This window comes from Symphodus melops (genome assembly GCF_947650265.1).
Source record: "Symphodus melops genome assembly, chromosome: 15".
NCBI lineage: Eukaryota > Metazoa > Chordata > Actinopteri > Labriformes > Labridae > Symphodus > Symphodus melops.
This window is the reverse complement of record NC_136705.1, coordinates 155,650-180,165: the sequence shown is the minus strand read 5'-3', so window position 1 is coordinate 180,165 and position 24,516 is coordinate 155,650. Positions and strand designations below refer to the sequence as shown.

General features: G+C 45.9%; 1 protein-coding gene across 1 annotated transcript in view; it reads right to left on the bottom strand.

Moving 5' to 3' along the window:
* The window catches only part of cpeb3 (cytoplasmic polyadenylation element binding protein 3), a gene marked incomplete at its 3' end in the record, with an annotated part of 39,169 nt that overhangs the window by 9,499 nt on the left and 5,154 nt on the right, over positions 1-24,516 (bottom strand). Inside the window, exons 3-7 of the mRNA XM_079362305.1 lie at positions 21,504-21,588; positions 11,346-11,402; positions 6,367-6,390; positions 3,827-3,994; positions 227-316 (exon numbers count right to left, since the gene is read on the bottom strand). Of these exons, the coding sequence (XP_079218431.1) occupies positions 227-316; positions 3,827-3,994; positions 6,367-6,390; positions 11,346-11,402; positions 21,504-21,588 (424 nt within the window). The remainder of the gene's footprint in view (positions 1-226; positions 317-3,826; positions 3,995-6,366; positions 6,391-11,345; positions 11,403-21,503; positions 21,589-24,516) is intronic.

The window sequence follows — 24,516 nt, the reverse complement described above, 5'->3', positions numbered from 1 at the left end:
CTGATGGGAGACCGTCATGCACACTCACAGAGGACTTCAGGGTCTCATATATCACACTGAAAACCAGAGGGGGCCGCTCGGATAAACACACAGCTCCATGCTTACCCGGCATGAGCTATGTATTCTGGGTAACCTGATTCTTCAGAAAACAGAGAAGCCCTTTGAGGTGATATTTATTGGTGCATTATGGGAAAGTACAGATGATGCTGTGAGAAAGTGTTGTTACCTTTCGGGGGGAAGTAGGACTTGCTCTCAGCTTTATGCGGCCAGTCGACAACAAGGTGTCCGTACCGACGGAAACTGTTGGTGATTTCATCTAAAAGCAGAAGAGAAGAAAGATTTCACCAACCAGATACCAATACTCAAAACAACAACTGATAACATGCATCTGTTTTCAGACTTCTGATGGATTTATATTCTTGCTAATTGTCCCTCCTCTCATGTCTCTGCGAGACATTTTTTCACGCTTGACCTTAAAAAACAAATCAGAGTTCGTCCTTCTGCCCAATGAAAAACCTCTTCTCTGAATTTCAAGCATTTCATTGATGTGACACAACAGATACACGTCCATACTGACATGCACATTCTTCACAGACGGGCCAGTGTTGGATCAGTCCCTGCAGACATTAGAGAGAAGACTTGATGAGCCGGGCTTTATGCAGAGTCACAGTTTCTATTTTCTGCTGCAGTTTGTAGACGCCGCATTAATCAGCTCAAGCTGTGGAAACTCAGGTCACCACGGCTGGTGTTATGCATCTGCTCATTATATGTGAAACATGAATTTATCTTTACAGTGAGCCTATGAACAGGCTGTTCACCTGATTGTATAAGATGGGGACGTCACCTGGTCATGATTAGTTCAGGAGAGACAATGAAACAAACAAACATCATCAGTCCTGCAGTCTTAACTAACCTGGACATGTTAACCATCATATCTGTCATCAGGGTTCAACCCAAACCTCATCTGTAATCAATACTATCTTATCACACCTAATGTAAGCCGATAAACATCGTTTTTCAATCAATACAAAATGAAGGACTGTTTTGCATGTATAAAGTAAAAATAGCTGTATGAACTCATCCATTCATACACATTCACACACTGATGGTAGAGGCTGCTGCAGAGTCCATCAGTATTAACTCATCCATTCATACACATTCACACACTGATGGTAGAGGCTGCTGCAGAGTAAAGAGTCCATCAGTATTAACTCATCCATTCATACACATTCACACACTGATGGTAGAGGCTGCTGCAGAGTAAAGAGTCCATCAGTATGAACTCATCCATTCATACACATTCACACACTGATGGTAGAGGCTGCTGCAGAGTAAAGAGTCCATCAGTATTAACTCATCCATTCACTCACATTCACACACTGATGGTAGAGGCTGCTGCAGAGTAAAGAGTCCATCAGTATGAACTCATCCATTCAGACACGTTCACACACTGATGGTAGAGGCTGCTGCAGAGTCCATCAGTATTAACTCATCCATTCATACACATTCACACACTGATGGTAGAGGCTGCTGCAGAGTAAAGAGTCCATCAGTATGAACTCATCCATTCATACACATTCACACACTGATGGTAGAGGCTGCTGCAGAGTCCATCAGTATGAACTCATCCATTCACACACATTCACACACTGATGGTAGAGGCTGCTGCAGAGTCCATCAGTATTAACTCATCCATTCATACACATTCACACACTGATGGTAGAGGCTGCTTCAGTATTAACTCATCCATTCATACACATTCACACACTGATGGTAGAGGCTGCTGCAGAGTCCATCAGTATGAACTCATCCATTCATACACATTCACACACTGATGGTAGAGGCTGCTGCAGAGTCCATCAGTATGAACTCATCCATTCATACACATTCACACACTGATGGTAGAGGCTGCTGCAGAGTCCATCAGTATGAACTCATCCATTCACACACATTCACACACTGATGGTAGAGGCTGCTGCAGAGTCCATCAGTATTAACTCATCCATTCATACACATTCACACACTGATGGTAGAGGCTGCTTCAGTATTAACTCATCCATTCAGACACATTCACACACTGATGGTAGAGGCTGCTGCAGAGTCCATCAGTATGAACTCATCCATTCATACACATTCACACACTGATGGTAGAGGCTGCTGCAGAGTAAAGAGTCCATCAGTATTAACTCATCCATTCACACACATTCACACACTGATGGTAGAGGCTGCTGCAGAGTAAAGAGTCCATCAGTATTAACTCATCCATTCACACACATTCACACACTGATGGTAGAGGCTGCTGCAGAGTAAAGAGTCCATCAGTATGAACTCATCCATTCACACACATTCACACACTGATGGTAGAGGCTGCTGCAGAGTCCATCAGTATTAACTCATCCATTCATACACATTCACACACTGATGGTAGAGGCTGCTTCAGTATTAACTCATCCATTCAGACACATTCACACACTGATGGTAGAGGCTGCTGCAGAGTCCATCAGTATGAACTCATCCATTCATACACATTCACACACTGATGGTAGAGGCTGCTGCAGAGTAAAGAGTCCATCAGTATTAACTCATCCATTCACACACATTCACACACTGATGGTAGAGGCTGCTGCAGAGTAAAGAGTCCATCAGTATTAACTCATCCATTCACACACATTCACACACTGATGGTAGAGGCTGCTGCAGAGTAAAGAGTCCATCAGTATTAACTCATCCATTCACACACATTCACACACTGATGGTAGAGGCTGCTGCAGAGTAAAGAGGCCATCAGTATTAACTCATCCATTCATACACATTCAAACACTGATGGTAGAGGCTGCTGCAGAGTCCATCAGTATGAACTCATCCATTCACACACATTCACACACTGATGGTAGAGGCTGCTGCAGAGTCCATCAGTATTAACTCATCCATTCATTCACATTCACACACTGATGGTAGAGGCTGCTGCAGAGTAAAGAGTCCATCAGTATTAACTCATCCATTCATACACATTCACACACTGATGGTAGAGGCTGCTGCAGAGTAAAGAGTCCATCAGTATTAACTCATCCATTCATACACATTCACACACTGATGGTAGAGGCTGCTGCAGAGTAAAGAGTCCATCAGTATGAACTCATCCATTCAGACACATTCACACACTGATGGTAGAGGCTGCTGCAGAGTAAAGAGTCCATCAGTATTAACTCATCCATTCAGACACATTCACACACTGATGGTAGAGGCTGCTGCAGAGTAAAGAGTCCATCAGTATTAACTCATCCATTCATACACATTCACACACTGATGGTAGAGGCTGCAGCAGAGTAAAGAGTATGTCATTATTAAGTTATCCATTCACTCACATTCACACACTGATGGTAGAGGCTGCTGCAGAGTAAAGAGTCTGTCATTATTAAGTTATCCCTTCATAATAGGCTGACAAAGCAGCAGGAGCAACTTGGGGTTAAGTGTCTTGCCCAAGGACACATGGGACATATGGCTGCAGGCGCTGGGGATCGAACCCCCAACCTTCCACAGACAACCGACTCTACAAACTGAGTCCGAGGCCCGACAGCCGTGAGAGTTATGTTCCAAACTTGACCCCAGTTTGGAGATGGCTTAAGAAAAGAGGCAGCAGTCCTCTGATGGAACTCTTTGGATAAAGTGTCATTAAACATAGAAACAGAGCACTGAAGGAGGAAGTGCAAACACTCCTTAACAACAGCACTTTGATTCAAGGTGCCTTTTTAAAATGCATCAGCATGTTAGACAAACAGTGCACTGAGAGAGTTCTTGTTGTTAATGACTCTCTTCCTGGTTTTACCTTCATCTATATCAGGGGGGAGACCGCCAACAAACACCTTCCTGGAGTAGCGCTCCATCCTCTCTCCATTCTGGCAACGGGTCGGCGAGTTCAATCCCGGTGTCAGGGAGGCGTCACCGTGGCCATCGTCGAGGAAACCGTCTTCAAAGGGAAACAGACAGGAACGACCTGCAAGGAGAGAAGGAGAAAAAAGGCAGAGGAGGAGAAAAAGAGGGGAGGACAGAGTGTGACGTAAACACAGAGGGAGGGTGTGAAAGTAAATCAAACACATCTGGAACTTCTTACTGGTTTCATCTGAAGGTCACAGTTCTGGCTGAAAGAAGATGAGATGTATGCGTCTTTTTTATCCTAAGAACATGTTAGGATGTATTTTAAAACGTCCTGACAGAGACATCTTTAACTGCTTTATAGACACACAAACATAACAGCATATAAGTATGTGGCGCAGCATGGACATTAAAAGATTCCCACGGCCCAAACTTTCAGTTTAATTCGGATCAGAGGGATCTGGATGTTGAAATTCTAATATTTTGTTTTCCAGGATTGGCTGATCCTTCTTACTTTTGTGTCGGTTTTTCTAAGAAACATTTGAATGGATAACACTGACAACATTTCAGTATATCTGCTGTGTAAAGATCAAACCAAGTCATCTGAAAAACAGACCCAGAACAAGTTTAACTTAAATATGATGCTTTTTTCTTCAATTTATGTTTTGTCCTCTGTAACACATATTATACTAATATCCAGCTACACACATGTTAGCAACAGCTGAGCATACACTGTCCGATTTCAGCCAGATTTGTGAATCAAAGGACACATTTTAAGACTGTTGTGCAGTGTGTACACGACGATGATCACCGCTCCTTTAGCTGCACAGACCAGACGGAGGATTTTCTGCCATGTTTGATATTTTGTACGTACAGCTGCACACAGAGAGAGAGAGCGGAGCCACGAGCTAATAATGTTAAATCCCTCATGCTTGTTTAATCTGCACTCCCCTCAGATCAGGAAAGAAACGTCGATGAGTGTCTACAGAGAGAGTGAGTGTTGGACGTTGTACTCGAGCCGTGCATATGACATACAGCGAGCTCTGACATTCCACCACTTCTCTACAATCGTGCAGCATAATCAGGCTGTACGGAAGTATTAGCAATGTAGTGCTGTCATATAGTCCCTGCAGCTTTAAACACTACTCAGTGATCGTATCGTTTGAAAGTTTATCAAGTGTGAAATATTTGTTCCACGCATGCAGAATTATATTTGTCTTTCTTTAAACTTTCCTTCAGTGTGACTTGAGATCACATTCACACAAAGTCAGAAGGAGCTCTACACTTGTCTCTTCATCGAGCAGTTTGATTGCTATGCTACAATCACAACATAGTAATGTTGCAGTGACCTTACAAACCCAGCAGCTTTCCTCCTCGCTGCAGAAAGAGAGAATTAGTCAACAAAGCACATCAAATCAGAGCTGAGCTGTTGTTGCCGTTCAGATGATGACTCACTTCTGAGTCAGCGTTCCCCCTTTTGAAACTCTGCAGATTCATTTTGACTCTAACCGAGGCGTCCTGTCAAAGCTGAACAGGAAAAGCTTCATTGGTATAACAAAATGATCATTTGATGTATTATTCCCATCCCCATCCTCAAACTGGTGTTTTTGGACTGATTACAATTTAACCAGCAGCTAATTTTGAGCTGGAATAAAAAGAGACATATTTGATATGGACTGCACAAAAGTTTGCTTAATATCTATTTATATATTACGTATAATGGAGCACAATCTGTAGGCAAAGTGCTGTTGTTAAAACTGCCACCATCAACCACTGATGCTGATAGCAGTCCTGCAGACTCCACCTATGTGCAGTCATCTGATGACGATTAAACACTGATGAGACTTCTACACCAAGCGCCGACCGCCCATGTTGGGAAATAAAGCCAAAGCTGCAGTTCTCCGAGGGTCCACATGAGTCCGACTCCAATATAACCGAGATATGGCCAGTACAGATTCCAGAAGAAATAAACCTGTTAACAGTTAAACAGGTTTCAGTATCAATAGATCTTTTTTTCCAATATGAAAGAGTTATTCATTCATTTGTATAAATAGGGGTAGATTGATTTAAAGTCAGATTAAAAAAACATGTCCAACATGGCGAGCGCAAACGTAAATTAACTAAGTTATTAACTAACTCTGGTAGTACACTGTCGGCCATTATTGTTCAAAACTCACAGCCAATTAAAACATTAGTCTGGCTCTTTTAGCTCTTTAAATATGGCGTCATTTAATTTTGCAATCCGAGGTAAACACTGACTCAGAATAAAGAGAAGGCGTTCTTTCCTCTCACCATCATGAAGCATAAAATAAGATTCACAGAGACACACTGTTTAGACCTTTTGCCTACACTACATGGAAAACAGAGAGTCAACATTAATATGATTCAATCACAGCACAGATGAAGAGCAGAGAGTGACACCACAACTGAGCCCCCAGCCTCTGAAAGAGACATGTCCGACATGGCAAACAGACCCCCAGTTGGAGAAATTACCTCTTCTGCGGCCATAGCTCCGGGCTGCTTGTGAGCACGGGGGGAGGAGACACAAGGAGAGACAGAAGGGTCGGGGCAGGAGCAGAAGGAGGAAAGAGACACAGAGACATGGGTTGTGGAAATTAACCAAAAGCAGGAAAATCTGTAAGGCAACAGTGGAACCAGAGATGGCCACACCTCAGGCTCAGAAACCGGAGGAGGTGATTACAGCCTGGCAGTAGCCCACATGCAGCACCTGCCCTGGAAACAGATGCATGCAGAGGCTGGCAGGTGGAAGAATGATGAGGGTTATATACGGAAATGTGCCCAGATTAGGCTGCATAATGTGATGCCCTATAGCTCTACTGCTGTAGATCTCAGCTTAATGAACCCGCTCTGCCTCCGTGCTAATCTGCAGTGAATATTCACTAACGAGGCCATAAAATCAGAGTGCATGCAGGACGGACGGGAGAGCAGGTTAGTCATTATTGTGGCATTGGTGAAAAATTAAAAGTTGGTCACGTATAGCAGACAAGATGTGAGTGGAAACTTCCCACAGGATAAGCAGAGTGTTTGAAGGTGTTTGGCAGGGATGGGAGGAGGCGGGGCAAAGGTGAGCAGTATGACTCTTCTAATCAGCTGGTCACAGGTGGCAGTTTAAAGAAACATCTCTGTCTTATCTTTGTGACATGTTTATGCTCCTTTCACTCTTGTTTATGTGAATAGTGTTTCAAATGTAGCTCATGACAAGAGTAAAGTTGGATTTGAAGCTTCAAACCACATTTCACTGACCCCTCTCCATACTCGACTGACTGAAGTGTCAGTCTGAAGACTGAAGAGTGAGCAGGGCAGACATTTTAAAATATGTGACAGAGATTAGAGATTAGAGGAAATTCATGCTGGGGTCGTGTGTGGCTAGCTGAGGAACGGTCACCGTCACCTCCAATTTAACATTGCACCGCCCCACACTGTACCGCCCCACACTGTACCGCCCCACACTGTACCGCCCCACACTGCACCGCCCCACACTGCACCGCCCCACACTGTACCGCCCCACACTGTACCGCCCCACACTGTACCGCCCCACACTGCACCGCCCCACACTGTACCGCCCCACACTGTACCGGCCCACACTGCACCGCCCTGCGTCCGCCCCACACTGCACCGCCCCACACTGCACCGCCCTGCGTCCGCCCCACACTGTACCGCCCCACACTGTACCGCCCCACACTGCACCGCCCCACACTGCACCGCCCTGCGTCCGCCCCACACTGCACCGCCCTGCGTCCGCCCCACACTGCACCGCCCCACACTGCACTGCCCCACACTGTACCGCCCCACACTGCACCGCACTGCCCCACACTGCACCGCCCCACACTGCACCGCCCCACACTGCACTGCCCCACACTGTACCGCCCCACACCGCACCGCCCTGCACTGTACCGCCCCACACTGCACAGCACTGCCCCACACTGCACCACACTGCCCCACACTGCACTGCCCCACACTGCACCGCCCTGCACTGTACCGCCCCACACTGCACAGCACTGCCCCACACTGTACCGCCCCACACTGCCCCACACTGCACCACACTGCCCCACACTGCACTGCCCCACACTGCCCCACACTGCCCCACACTGCACTGCCCCACACTGCCCCACACTGCACCGCCCCACACTGCCCCACACTGTACCGCCCCACACTGCCCCACACTGTACCGCCCCACACTGCCCCACACTGTACCGCCCCACACTGCACCACACTGCCCCACACTGCACTGCCCCACACTGCCCCACACTGCACCGCCCCACACTGCACCACACTGCCCCACACTGGACTGCCCCACACTGCCCCACACTGCACTGCCCCACACTGTACCGCCCCACACTGCACCGCCCTGCACCGCCCCGCACCGCCCCACACTGTACTGCCCCACACTGTACCGTCCCACACTGCACCGCCCCACACTGTACCGCCCCACACTGCACCGCCCCACACTGTACCGTCCCACACTGCCCCACACTGTACCGTCCCACACTGCACCGCCCCACACTGTACCGCCCCACACTGCACCGCCCCACACTGTACCGTCCCACACTGCCCCACACTGTACCACCCCACACTGCACCGCCCCGCACTGCACCGCCCCGCACTGCACCGCCCCGCACTGTACCGCCCCACACTGCACTGCACCGCCCTGCCCTTAACTGCCCCACACTGCACCGCCCCGCACTGCCCCACACTGCACCGCCCCACACTGTACCGCCCCACACTGCACTGCACCGCCCTGCCCTTAACTGCCCCACACTGTACTGCCCCACACTGCACCGAGTGCGGGGCGGTGAGTTCACTTTTATATATGGAGCTCAAGCCTTACCGGCTGAGCTAAACCAGACTGCAACCATCCAGATTCTAAATCCTAAAAACCAAAACCTGTCTGCAGGACCAAATCTGTTAACTGTTTGGGCCTGATACCGGTTCTACATGAGACCAAGACAGATTTCTCTTCTAATTGTTAGGGGGGGGGGGGGGTTAAACAAATCCTCCTGCTCCTGTGACAGCACCAGTCACTAAGCACTTGAAAAACCAATATGGGACTTTGCATTGTGAGAGCCTCTTTGTGTGTCTCGCCCTTCTGGCTTCTCTTGGGGAATATATTGTGTCTGAGCCTCTTCTCTCTTCTCCCTTTGCTATCTTTTCATTAAAAAGATCTGGCTCCACAATACCCCCACAAAAACATGGACAGCCTCTCTGCAGCTTTGCCTTCTCACTGTCTGGCCTTGGTGAGACACAAAGGCACCTAGCAACCAAAACGAAATGCAGAAACGTAGAGCTGGGAATGCAACTGAGGCAGAGGAGAAAAGGGAAAGGTTAGGGTTAAGAATAAGGACCAACTTTAAATTATGTGGTGTATAGGAGAGAGTAGAAATGTCTGAAATGAAACTTGTGGTTCCTCTGGGCATGATGAGTTTGATGTCTCTCACTTTGCTTCAGACTGTTCTACTAAGCTATCAAATGAACAACAGCAGTAAATGTGGATAGAAGACCTTCTCTCACTACTCTGCCTTCTTTCTTCTTCACTTCAAGTGCTAACGCCATCCGGAGAAAGTGTCTCCCTCTCATCATGAAGCCTCAAAGCTAATGGGACGAAATGAAGTCAAAACACTGAGTGAAACACTTTAAAGTTGAAACCAAAGCTTCCCCTGTCTGCACACATCACAGACTGCAGCAGAGACAGAGAGCCGGTTCTGACAGACTCTGAAGATCTGGGCAGATCTGTGCTTGCCTGAGCGTAATCCCATGACACAACAGTTTAACATCCTTCTCTGAGGAAACGACTGATGAAAGGAACAAAATGTGAGAGGAGCTCCGGTGTTGTCAACATTTGATGGGGGAAAGTGCTATGCTGAGAAAGTCTTTCTGCCTTTACCGGTTTCTAAACCCTGCAGGCCAACTGAACACGTCCAGAGAGAGAAAAAAACAGGGCGCCTCTGAATTGTCTTTGATCGTATGTCAGAAAATACATTATTTTTTGCTGAGGTTTGTACAAAACGATATGAAACAATATTACTCCTTAAAGCACTATAAAGCACGGCCAAAGGCGGATATGCAACGTTCTATTTGAGTACCACTTGTAATCTTCAAACGATGCAATTGTTCAATTTAAAAAGCACTTGCTTTGAAAACTCTGGGCCGGATTCACTAAGAATGTCGTCATTGATTTTAAGGCACAGAAGCCAGAATTGGTCCTGAGCATGACAGTGCAGCTCTGACGGAGCACAGGTTTGTCTTAATAAAGATGATGAGTGAGGACACAAGGGAAACTTTCTGAACTGAGAGGCCAGATAATGTGAAATGAGTTTCACTGATTAAAACAAAGCTTCCTCTCTTGGGGCAAGCAAGGACAAATATAAGACAACAACACACGGATTCTCACCAAACGTAACGGCTGCAGACCGGCTTCACACATGGGGATAAAGTGTGGAGCACCTGACCGCTCTGGATTCATTTAAGCATTGATTATATTCAATCAGTCTCTTGAGGTCTAAATAAATCATCTGTGTTTCTGTGCTTTGGTCCAAATGCAACATGAATCAAGCAGCAGAACGCTCTGTTTTGGTGTGTGTGTCTCTTTAAATGCAATGACCCCGCCCCCTGATTTTTCCCCGTAGACATCACTCCTTCATTAGAGAGAATAAAAATGGCAGACATGCTCCAAAGTTTATCTCTAGGCTGGGGGTGGAGCCTATGTGTGGAGACACCAGGGTAGGGGAGGGGCTTATTTTACCAGAATCCCACTGTGACATCACAAGGAGAGCAGTCTTGTTGTTCACTACACCTGCTTTAGGACTACGGATGAAAATTAGCTATTGTGCTCACTCCGGCATCTTTATATTGCTGCTTTATGCTGACATGTTGATGAATATGTTGTTCTAATTCAAATAAAAAATTAATGAAATGAAATGTTAAAAAATACAGAAGTCTGTCAGAGGAAGATTTCCTGCTCACTTATCTTATAAATACTGTGGGACAGTTACCAGTCATTGTTTACTCTAAACACTCATGGCCATTAGCCCTGATGTTTGTGATATACATTAAGTAAATGTCCACTAATAATGATTTTATCATTAAATACACACAAACAGCACCAGCACAAAGAGACACTGCTTGGGGTCATTTAACCTTTGGATTCATTTCAGGCAGTGGTGTGTTCTTCCTTTGTTCAAGCCATGCGTGTTTCTCTTTAAAGTATTATTGTTATTGTTATTATCTACTGCTTTGTGTGATTGTGTGTTATACAAATGTGTATCCGGACTTTCTTTAAAACAAAAATACAAACAATAACCCGACAGGCCAAGCAGGCTAACTTAGGGACACTTTATGTCTTATGATGCATTGCTCCTCAAAGTCCTTCAGAACAACAGGTCCTGCTTTAATCGATCATCTATTCCCCTTTTTGTCACTAAAACAAACTAAAGAAGCGGGAAACAGGGACTTACTGGTTATTGGCATTATGTGGTCTGCCCCAGGATGGTGGAAGTTCAGGCCCATTCGTCCTGTTGAAGAAGAAACAGAAGAGTTAAAAGAAAACATCGAAAATCAGCCATTAAAGAGACCTCACCGTTTTTTATTATTAAACATCTTTTCTAATAAAGATGAATAAAAAATCAGAGTACAGAGAATAAGAAGAAGAAGAAAAGGGGGCCGTCCTCCCCATATCTCATATTAACACACACACACCCATGTGCACAGGGCACAGGCTGGTTGTGTTTTCATGAACACAGAGACATGTGAATCAATCAATCAATCAATCAATCTTTATTTATATAGCGTCAATTCATAACAGGCGTTATCTCAAGACACTTTACAAACGCAGGTAAAGGACCTTACTGTTTGTCTGAATCATCTCAATGAAAGCATTTCTGATTTTCTGTCGATGTCATCCTACTCTGAAACTCACCTTCATCCTCTAAACTCATCTTCATCCTCTAAACTCATCTTCATCCTCTAAACTCATCTTCATCCTCTAAACTCACCTTCATCCTCTAAACTCATCTTCATCCTCTAAACTCACCTTCATCCTCTAAACTCATCTTCATCCTCTAAACTCATCTTCATCCTCTAAACTCATCTTCATCCTCTAAACTCATCTTCATCCTCTAAACTCATCTTCATCCTCTAAACTCATCTTCATCCTCTAAACTCACCTTCATCCTATAAACTCATCTTCATCCTCTAAACTCATCTTCATCCTCTAAACTCATCTTCATCCTCTAAACTCACCTTCATCCTCTAAACTCATCTTCATCCTCTAAACTCATCTTCATCCTATAAACTCACCTTCATCCTCGAAACTCATCTTCATCCTCTAAACTCATCTTCATCCTCTAAACTCATCTTCATCCTATAAACTCATCTTCATCCTATAAACTCATCTTCATCCTCTAAACTCATCTTCATCCTCTAAACTCATCTTCATCCTAAATATCTCAACATAGAGCCCCCCCGACCACACACACACACACACACACACACACACACACACACACACACACACACACACACACACACAGTGTTCAGACTCATAACAGTAAACGGGGGGGGGGGAGGGGACCCAACAGCCCGGTGTTAGAGCTGGTACATAAACAGAGATATGGGGGTGGGGGGGGGGGGTGGGGGGGGGGGGGGGGGGGGAGGAGCTTCACAGATGTAGATTTTCACACATTTTCCCATCCAGTCAGAACCCTCCAGGGGCAAATATATGTGAGAAGCTGATACTTTCTCACACGCTTGTTTGAACACGTTGGTATAGCGCTCGCTCAAACTTCTGAACCTGACGAGGAGGAACATCTGATCACATTCAGGGTCATCTGTCTTCCCCGCCATCTTTAGGCCAGTTAACCCTGACCCCATCAGGTGTGTATCTACTGGTAAATGTGTGGGTGGTCTATTTGTATTCATCCATACAAAATAACCCACGATGAAGCCAAATGTTTGACGAGTTCTGACGCAGTATTTAAGCCCGTTTGTCTCAGAAGCTGGACAGATCATTCAGGTTTATTTGAACTGTTGAAATCAGATCCTTCTATGTTCTTGTAAATGAACCCAACTCGACCTGTTTTCACACATGCACTCCTAAAAAACAGTCTCAGCAGGAAGGCGAAGGGGGGCGGGGACAAGACATGAAGACCAGCAACTGAGTCCGTCACTGCGGACAGTTTTTGTCCTGATATGCTTTATGAACAAAAGCGTGGAGAAGAACATGAACGACAGCGCAGCGTGGCTGCAGCATATCAACATCATAGCCTGTGAATATCCTCCCCCCCCGGGGTTTGTGAACCCACACGGTCCATGTGAACATACTGTTGGGTTCATACAGGATTTCACTGATTTCTGTCTGTTCCTGTCTTTTCATTGACTTTACATGTTCTCAAGCTTTAGTCTGAACACAGCTCCATATCAAACACTCTTTGAGCTGGCACAGCAGTGACATGTTCATACCTTAGTCCAGTCCTTTTGGGTGAACGCGGGGACAGTTGCCTTCCCAAAGACTTAAATAGATCTGAACCTGTGGCATCTGCTTCCCCCGGGAGTCGAGTGGCAGGGGCCTGAGGGGGCCTGAGGGGGCCTGAGGGGGCCTGAGGGGGCCTGGCTTCCTGTCACTGCTCTTCTGGTGACATTTCCTCACTGCACGCTTGAGCTATTCTCAACATCCCCGTGACGCCGATGCTCAGGAGGCTGCTACCTTTAGACACTGATCCAATCATAGCTCATGACAATCATCGGACTGACCAGCAGCCTTCATGAGGTTAAAGGCCCACATCGATTATATGTGTCCTGGACAACCCAACCCCTACCCGAGCGTTTAAACTTACTTCTATACTGCAGCAATAATGGAAGTGTGAGGCAGCCGATAAACTGTCTAAATTATAAAAAACTTTTTTTACAAAATGTTGCTAATATTTCATCTATTATCAGCCCTGCTTTTCACGTTCACTGGGGCTGGATTGATCCCAAGGGGAGAGGCGGGGTTAAACCCTGGACTGTTCAACAGCCAATCACAGGGCTGACATGAGACACTCACATTCACACCTACACACAGAGTCAGCAGGTAACCAGCGTGTGATTGGACTGTGGGAGGAAGAACCCACGCCATGCAGGACATGCAGACTGCACACACAGAGGCTCCTGACAGACGGGGATTCAAACCAGCAACCTCTTCACAGAGAGGCTCCTGACAGACAGGGATTCAAACCAGCAACCTCTTCACAGAGAGGCTCCTGACAGACAGGGATTCAAACCAGCAACCTCTTCACAGAGAGGCTCCTGACAGACAGGGATTCAAACCAGCAACCTCTTCACAGAGAGGCTCCTGACAGACAGGGATTCAAACCAGCAACCTCTTCACAGAGAGGCTCCTGACAGACAGGGATTCAAACCAGCAACCTCCTCACTGAGAGGCTCCTGACAGACAGGGATTCAAACCAGCAACCTCCTCACTGAGAGGCTCCTGACAGACAGGGATTCAAACCAGCAACCTCCTCACTGAGAGGGTACATGCTTGTGTAATTTAGTCTGACTGGAGTCCTTTTTAAAAACGCTTCAGTACTTTTGGATACTATCATTAAAATAACAGCCGTGAGAAGGTTTTAAATGTTTACACAATACTAGAAGAAGAAACATGATTTCTGGGGCACTGGTGGTCTAGACTAGAGGTTAGGTCCCGCCCATGGATCGTGGCTGAGGGCGGCCCAGGTTCAAATCAGACCTTTCCCTCATATTATTCCCCTCTCTCTCTCTCTGTCTTGACTTTTTACTCGATCCACCATCCTGTCGAAAGATAAAGGACAGACATGGATCTTATAAAACCCATTGATCACTGTGGTGGAAGAATATTTACTTTATTGATCCCTGAAGGGAAATCAGGTGTTCATACTTCGGCCCCGTTTCCACGGAGACGCTGTCACAGAAATGCATCGAAACGACCCCGCTCCGGATTCAAACTACAGACCGTCTACACGGCAGGTCTCTGAGTAAAAACCATGTTGTTCTCCCGCCCGGCCAGTAGTGGGCAGTGGAACTTTACAGCGCGACACTCACCAGTACAACCACTTCCTCCACAACATCCTGTTTAGCGGCGAGTTGTCCCAGGTCTTAGCTAAACGCTGCGTATGGTCGCCCTGTGCGGCGAGTTCTCCCAGGTCTTAGCTAAACGCTGCGTATGGTCGCCCTGTGCGGCGAGTTCTCCCAGGTCTTAGCTAAACGCTGCGTATGGTCGCCCTGTGCGGCGAGTTCTCCCAGGTCTTAGCTAAATGCTGCGTATGGTCGCCCTGTGCGGCGAGTTCTCCCAGGTCTTAGCTAAACGCTGCGTATGGTCGCCCTGTGCGGCGAGTTGTCCCAGGTCTTAGCTAAACGCTGCGTATGGTCGCCCTGTGCGGCGAGTTCTCCCAGGTCTTAGCTAAACGCTGCGTATGGTCGCCCTGTGCGGCGAGTTCTCCCAGGTCTTAGCTAAACGCTGCGTATGGTCGCCCTGTGCGGCGAGTTCTCCCAGGTCTTATCTAAACGCTGCGTATGGTCGCCCTGTGCGGCGAGTTCAAGGTTCAAGGTTCAAGGTTCAAGGTTCTTTATTTGTCAAATATGCCACATGTTAAACATACAGCACAGATGAAATTGCATTCCCCCCCCCCCAGTGCAAACCTGCAGTGCATAAAAGAGCACTAAAGAAAAACTAGCAATACTGTACAACAAATAACTTAACTAAAGACATTTGGACAACAAATAACGAACAACAGACAATCGACAGACAAGGCACTTATGAGTGTTTCGCTTTGAGGTAGAATGTGGATAAATTACTATGAGGTAGATTGTATTAACAGTATTAACAGTATTAACAATATAAACAGAGTACAGATTAAAATACGAAGTTAAAGTGAGGTAGTGTGCAATAGTGCAATAGCATAGTCAATACAGTTCAATAACGGCTGTGCAGGGTTTTTAGGGTGCGTGAATTAGTGGAGCATGCGGGGGGTGGAGGAGGGGGGTGATGCCAGGTCCTGTAGGGGCAGACTGTGGCAGGATGAAGGGGGGGGGGGGGGGGGGGGGATGGGGGGCAGAGGGGGCAGAGGGGTGAGGGAGGGTAGTGATGGGGATGGAGGGCAGAGGGGGCAGAGGGGTGAAGGAGGGTAGAGAACTGAGTTGTCCCAGGTCTTAGCTAAACGCTGCGTATGGTCGCCCTGTGCGGCGAGTTCTCCCAGGTCTTAGCTAAACGCTGCGTATGGTCGCCCTGTGCGGCGAGTTCTCCCAGGTCTTAGCTAAACGCTGCGTATGGTCGCCCTGTGCGGCGAGTTGTCCCAGGTCTTAGCTAAACGCTGCGTATGGTCGCCCTGTGCGGCGAGTTCTCCCAGGTCTTAGCTAAGCGCTGCGTATGGTCGCCCTGTGCTGCGAATTCTCCCAGGTCTTAGCTAAGCGCTGTGTATTGTCGCCCTGTGCGGCGAGTTCTCCCAGGTCTTAGCTAAACGCTGCGTATGGTCGCCCTGTGCTCGGGTAAAGGTTGAACTGTTTGCTGCAGGTGTTCGATGCTCTTTGGGCGGCGACACACACGATGTACATACAGATGTGTTCTGGACTGTGCATGTCCACATGTATGGGGGGAGGTGTGGTGAGGTCACCGCGCCAGAGAGTTCGCTCTGTTTCACATGGCTGCGATACGCCCCCCCCCCGTATCAGTTTCACTCCACCCTGGAGGTCGAATTCAAAAGCTTGCGTTTTCACCCCGTGAAACACCGACGCCGTGTGAACAAAAGGCCAATCCCATACTCAACTGTTTTACTGTCACAGCGTTTCCGTGGAAACGGGGAGCAGCCCCCGGCAGGCGCTCCTGAGCTGGTTGGAGGGAGGGGGTTAAGTGTCTTGGCCAAGTATACATCGGACACGTTGTTCACAGGAGCTGGGGATCGAACCCTTGACCTTCATTGGGAGACGACGGCTCTAAAGCACTTTGAATTGCCTTGTTGTTAAAATGTGCTATATAAATAAACTTGCCTTGCCCACTGAGCCACAGCCGCCCCCCCTTGAAGTGAGCAGCGTCCCAATGATACGGACACTTTGATTACAGGGAAGATTTTAGGTGATTTAAAATCTGAGAGCAGGAAGAACTCGGACGGAACCCCGATGAGTCCTGGTAGAAAGCACGAGTCATGAGACTGGAAGTGTTGAGCTCTGCACCTCTTCCTGCTGACCGCTGCCAGAGAAACCTTCAATTACCGACACTGGCAGGACCAAGATAAACAACAAGAAGAGAAATGTTTGGCACTCAGCCGATCACTGAGTGGAAAGCTCAAAGACATTTCTTTCAGGAAACCGATAAATCATTGTCAGTCTTCAAACCAGCTCGAGCTGAACCCAACGACCCCCGACGAGACCATCACAACAGAGCCCTCCCATTTGAACCCTTCAACTGCTGTCGACGCTCATGATGATTGTTTCAGCCTACTGGTGCCAGCCACCCACTGTTACTGATGATTTCATCATCAGAAAACTATTAAATGCCTTTCATATTATAATAGAGGATTTCTATAATCCAGTTAAGCCTGGTGCACAGCTTGGCAGTGATATGAATGTTCTCTATAATATTTCATGGCTTTAGAGATCTGGATTTTAATAAGACAGAAACAAGCCCAGACTTGTTGTGTAGCTTGGACTGGATTAGCTCAGTCATGCTTGCCGGAGTCATGAATTTTCCACCATAACAAAAACACGCCGTGACGGCGCTGTTTATGGGAAGCAAGGTGCTAAAAGTCAACCATTAACACACATACGTGTTTAAAGGAGAGGACATCCCTCTGACATCAGCTCAAGTGTTTCTGAACTTCAAGGGTTGAAAAGTGAGGAGGTCATGTCCAGCTAAGGCTAAGCTGAAATAAAAGTTCACCCAGTTCAAGCTCACCATGTAACAACCAGGATCTTAAAGAACTGACTGACTAACTCGAGCTGTTTTTACACATGCACTCCTGAAGATGTCAGGAATCCTTTCGGCAGGCCGCCCCTGACATTTGACCACCTGACACTGCAGGAGGGAGAGACGACTCTCCCGGTGGTATGATATTAAGCACATGTTTTTCTCTCCTTCACAGGTTATGTACATTATGCTATATAAGTTTTAAGTCTAATGCTAATGCTAATGCTAACTGCACAGGTTATGTACATTATGCTATATAAGTCTAATGCTAATGCTAATGCTAACTGCACAGGTTACGTACATTATGCTATATAAGTCTAATGCTAATGCTAACTGCACAGGTTATGTACATTACGCTATATAAGTTTAAGTCTAATGCTAATGCTAACTGCACAGGTTATGTACATTATGCTATATAAGTTTTAAGTCTAATGCTAATGCTAATGCTAACTGCACAGGTTATGTACATTATGCTATATAAGTCTAATGCTAATGCTAATGCTAACTGCACAGGTTATGTACATTATGCTATATAAGTTTTAAGTCTAATGCTAATGCTAACTGCACAGGTTTAACCTGTAATTATGTTTACTCTTAGTCACATAGGGGCTGCTAAATCTTGTTTGGGGGATTATTGTATACAGAGGGGGGGGGGGGACAGCAGGTGTGTATTGTAACTAATGTCTTGTGTCCTGCCTGTCTGTATACTGCTACTGGATGCCTTGAATTTCCCTCGGGATCAATAAAGTATCTATCTATCTATCTATCTATCTATCTATCTATCTATCTATCTATCTATCTATCTATCTATCTATCTATCTATCTATCTATTAATATTTCCCTGCTGTGCTCACATATTTGAGCTGGGGGGCAGAAAAGAGGTCGTGCTGAATATTTGCAGCACAAACATTTGTTTCAGTAATGACCTGTGCTGCACTGTCCACATGATAAGAGCCGCTGGATGTGTGTGTGTGTGTGTGTGTGTGTGTGTGTGTGTGTGTGTGTGTGTCAGCTCCTAGCCACCGACCAATGATTTGTCAACCAAAGTCAATTATCTTCATGATCAAAGTCTATTAATGAGAGATGAAGTTGGTCCACTAAGAGCCAAGGTGACGCTCAGCTACCACGAGGACTTCAGCGACTGATGAGCTCTGGAGGAGCTCAAATGGATCGTGACAACACGGACAGTGTGTGTGTGTGTGTGTGTGTCCGGAGTGTGTGTGTGTGTGTGTGTGTGTGTGTGTGTGTGTGTGTGTGTGTATGTGTGTGTGTGTGTGTGTGTGTGTATGTGTGTGAGTGTGTGTGTGTGTGTGTGTGTATGTGTGTGAGTGTGTGTGTGTGTGTGTATGTGTGTGAGTGTGTGTGTGTGTGTGTATGTGTGTGAGTGTGTGTGTGTGTGTGTGTGTGTGTGTGTGTATGTGTGTGAGTGTGTGTGTGTGTGTGTGTGTGAGTGTGTGTGTGTGTGTGTGTATGTGTGTGAGTGTGTGTGTGTGTGTGTGTATGTGTGTGAGTGTGTGTGTGTGTGTGTATGTGTGTGAGTGTGTGTGTGTGTGTGTGTGTGAGTGTGTGTGTGTGTGTGTGTGTGTGTGTGTGTGTGTGTGTGTGTGTGAGTGTGTGTGTGTGTGTGTATGTGTGTGAGTGTGTGTGTGTGTGTGTGTGTGTGTGTGTGTGTATGTGTGTGAGTGTGTGTGTGTGTGTGTGTGTGTGTGAGTGTGTGTGTGTGTGTGTATGTGTGTGAGTGTGTGTGTGTGTGTGTGTGTGTGTGTGAGTTTCACTTAATATTTTACAGATGAAACGACTGAATGTTTCTGGATTCTTCTGTCTGCAGGAAGTTGGTTGAGTTGATGAGAGCGTGCAGAAGGAATATAAAGGTGTTTGTATAACATGAGTAAAGATCGACTGGTGCTCGATGTTTGTGCACGTAATGAAGCTGCTTCATGTCCTTTCCTCTTATTCATTGATAGTGTGAATATACCTATAATTACATATATGGGATATAAAAGCAAAAACTGCCCACTCAGCAGCGTGTGTTTGCGTGACCTCCCGACACGCCCACTTCCTCCTGTGGGACGGGGTAAACCTCCTGTTGTGAGGGACGTCTGTAAAAGAGGGATTTAGGTTTCAGGAGCAGCCTGTTCAGACACTTCAGATCATGAGTTTGGACTCGTCGTCCTCGGATGGTGATTTGTTTCCATCTCTCCTGAAACACAGTTTAAGGCACAGCTACATGATAGCTCTCATCATTTTCCCATCTTATCAAAGGTAGCTGCACTGACTGACCTACAGCTGTTAAAACCCAACAACAACAAAACAAAGTGGAAGTTTGAGACCTCACATCATCATTTAGATGTTTACTGCCTTTGCTCCTGAGCTTTGATAAACAACGTGCACAGCCCTGCAGGACGCCACCACGCCTTTACACTGAACATCGGCAGGGCCGGACGATGCTTCAACACCAGCAGGACGAGAACAACAGACTCCACACATGAGGAGGCGACATGCTCATCACAGACGCCGACCACCAGTCTCTCCAGGTAGCCAATAGAAACCCTGCCTGACCTGACAGTGTGTACAGCACACTGACATACACTGGAGGCCTTAAAAGGGTGTGAAGAGAAATCTGATTTTATAAACCTGCAGATCAAACAACATGACGCTCCCCTGCACAAGGTTACAGCGAGCCGCTGATAACACGTTACAGTCAAGCTAAATGCTATAATTGTATGTATTTATACTCATATTCATAAACTGTTTCTCTGATGTGCAAGCAGAGCTGCCGTTAGCTTTAGCTTAGCTTGAAGGAGCTAGCGTTTAAGGATTCTTTGAGTGTCTGAAGGTTTTCACTGCGAGTTGTTCTCTAGCTCTTCAAAACCAAATGCTGCGAGGAGAGCTACCACCAACATCCATCTTTTTAACGCCATTTGAGTATTTCCTGTTAAAAAGTCCTCGTCATACCTCTAAAGACTCAAACCAAGCAGTGAGGCGGTCATTCATTCAACTAAAAACTGCAAGTACAATCAATATCTGAAAGACAGAAAAGTAAAGCAGTTATACGCTCACACGACGTTCAGTGAGAGGGTTCAGCTCCGTGCGCTTTGTTCATCTTTTACAGAAGAAAAGAAGCTTGTAGTTGTGTCAACATTTCCACCGGACAGCATCTTCCTCATCTTTTACAGAGGACAACGAATGTCTTTAAGGGCAGCTCAAGCTCTTCTTTACAGCGGGGGAGAGTCTCATCATGCTCTAAACAATAATTGGCTGTGTGGTTTCTTCCTCTGTGGGATGATTGATCCATCCTATTCCAGGAAAAGGCTGAGATCCTCAAAACAGGGATAATTGTGATCACAATCCCCTTCAGGAACCATTCCAGCCCGAGTACGAGTGTTTTTGATTCACTTCACATTTCTATCATTTTAAACAGAAGCGACAACATTTAAAAAAAAGACAATATGAGCTCACATCGCTGTTTGCACCACACAAACAAAAAGCATGAGAGATTTTGCAGGTAAGGTTGATGATGTTAATTATTAACCTGACTGGTCAACAGATTGTATGCAGGGGTGACAAATTCAAAATGAAGCAAAAATAAAAAATAAAATACTGTAAGCATGAACGTATGAATATTCCTAACCTGCAAAATGATTCCTCCATATAATATCAGCGATAGTCATGGGTGGGCCACCGGCAGGGTGTGGTTTACCTTTGTCGTGGTCAGTTCTTATCATATCCATTAAGGAACTCTCCAAAGAGTGCAAGCTAAAAGCGTCGAAGGGCCGACTCCGGTCCTGAAAACAGAAACAGGAGCAGGGTCAGAGTTACAGTCACCAGATGAACACCCGCACATGCTGTGGACATAAGACTCGCTTCCACAACTTGCTCAAGGGCAGATCACTGGCAACCACATACAAGTACCAACAGCTTCCTACAAGAGAAGTCAGACAGACCTATCTCATTTAGAATCACAGAAAAGCTGCTGGATCATTTGGACTGCAGGGTCGAGAGTCTGAACACTCTGCTGATGTCTTATAGTCAACACTGATGCACACTCATTGTTTATTATCTGCTAAAATTACATTTCATGCTGTGCAAACATTCATATTTTACATCCTGCTATAGTTTACTTGTGTACAGTGTCATAACTAATGTGATATCTCTGCTAACTGTAAACACACATATCCCACCTTCACTACAGTCACTTTTTATATTCTTCTTGTTGTTTTGTTTTTAGCTGTGTGAACTTTCAGATGAAGCGTTGTACGATTTGTATGATGACAATAAAGCTGTTCTATTCTGTTTCATGATTGTATGAAGCCAAAGCTAACTTTGAATGTTGATTAGAGTTCGTAGCTCTCTGTGTCTAACCCTGCACCTCACCGCTGTGCATTCTGGGAAACCATCAGTGTGCTCGGGAGTGTGTCAATGTTCTGATGTGAAGTCGAACATCGATCCATCGATCCTGTGTGTGTGTGTGTGTGTGTGTGTGTGTGTGTGTGTGTGTGTGTGTGTGTGTGTGTGTGTGTGTGTGTGATCAGCAGCCAGAGGTGTAGTCTGGGATATGGTCCTGGCAGCTGTATCCTGTTGCGGCTGTGTGGCTGGGGGGCTGGGGGGGCTGGGGGGGCTGGGGGGGGGGGGGTCTCTTTGTTTGAACTCACAGCTTTTGTTGCTCATTCAGCTGAGCATTCAAAAGTGTTATTCCCCCTCTTTGGACCCGACAGCGCCATGTCGATAAAAATCTGCCCACTTGGTAGAAACGGTAAACACTGCTGAGCTGTGGCTTCCTCAACGCTGGTTTTTGATTCTAATGATGCAAAACAGGAAACTAAAATGTTGATATCTGAGATGTTTTTCCTGGTTTTCAAACTGTTAAAGCATCTTAATTCTGGAAATACAAAAAACACAAATCTTCCTCTCATTTCAACGCTTTTCCTTTTAGATATCTGTTTATCCCGCCTCTAATATCAGATCACTTTTAATACGAAATCCATCAAACTATGGGAGGAAAAGTGAATTGAATGCAAAAACCTGCAGTTCCTCGAACGTCCACTTGTTTTTGTTACTTGCAGACTGATTGCTGCTATTTCTCAGGCGGCTCCGCCTCTGTCCGTTACCAGGTCGGCTGAAGGTTAGGTTCAGATGGCATTTCCAATATGGCGACCACCATTGTTTGGCTTCTAAACTCCCCGTCAGTAGTCAATGGATGGCATCATGGAGACTACGTCCATGCTCTATACTGTCTATAGATTTCACAGGAGAATGGGGTAAAATAATATCAGGGTGTATCTTGGGACACCCTGAGATATAAGTGTAATCAGTTCCAGCCAGGTTCTCTCAGTATGTATTAAATTAGAAATGAGATCTTTATCAATAGTCCACAATGATATTTCTATCAATTAATGTAACCAGCACAACAATATGAATATTCTATTTTCAAAGAAGCACGAAAAAGGTTTCTACATTGTTGTGTGAAATTACTGACATCATTTGGATTTGTAATAGTTTTCCAACCGGCCGTCTCAATCCGGACCGAAACCTCACAACACTTATAATTAACAGCTAATATAAGACATTAGCGTTCTCAAAATGAAAAGTTTAGATAGTAAAGAAATCCTGCAGAATGTATAACTCAGACAGCCTCTACTTGTCAGTTTGCAGAATAACTTTGAACGTGTTGATCTGATTGTGATCTCAGAGGAACTCACGGTGACGGCGGCGAACATCGCTCTAAGTCTCCTCAGAATATCATGTGACTTTGTGTCTTGAGCCTCACGGATACATGTCAAGTTGAATTCCGCACATTCCTCCGCCTTTGAGCGTCAGCCGACAGCAGGTGAGAATGAGCACATATTGCAGTTTAACCTACAATACTACCGAGGCAGATCTACAGAATGACAACACCTGTCACCAGCCGTCCACATGACGGTGCTGAGTGTAACCCGACCTGCTGCTCGGATCAGCACTTTGCCTCAGTTTCACTTCAGTAAACACTTGACATGTGGCACCCTGACCTTGCATACTGGTGATAACTCCTCTCCAATTATGGCTGTAATTGCTAAACAGCTAAGTGTGAGCTGCAGCCAGGATTGCATCACTGAGACACATAAGCGCTTAAAAACATGACTTGTCTGTCAGACTGCAATAACTCAACAGCAGAACCTGTTGGCATGTTTCAGGAAAGCAGTGTGATCTTATCGAAGGTTATCAAAGAACAAAATGTTCCAGACAGGATAGAAAGTAAAGATCGTTGTTGATCGTTCATTATTTGATGTTATTTTGAACCACAAGAACCAAATCTTACATTTGTACTTCCCCTGAGTGGCGACCTGTGAGCCATATAACACATTTTAAGATTTCACTGTTTGATTTCAAAGACCTGCTCGCTGCCTGAGAGCCGGGTCCAGAATCCCCGACTAATCTACTGGTACACTAGTTAATGGGCCATTTATCATGACAGACTACCGACCACTCAAAGCACTTTTTACACTACAGGCCACACATACACACACTGATGGTAGAGGCTGCTTCAGTATGAACTCATCCATTCATACACATACACACACTGATGGTAGAGGCTGCTTCAGTATGAACTCATCCATTCATACACATTCACACACTGATGGTAGAGGCTGCTTCAGTATGAACTCATCCATTCATACACATTCACACACTGATGGTAGAGGCTGCTTCAGTATTAACTCATCCATTCATACACATTC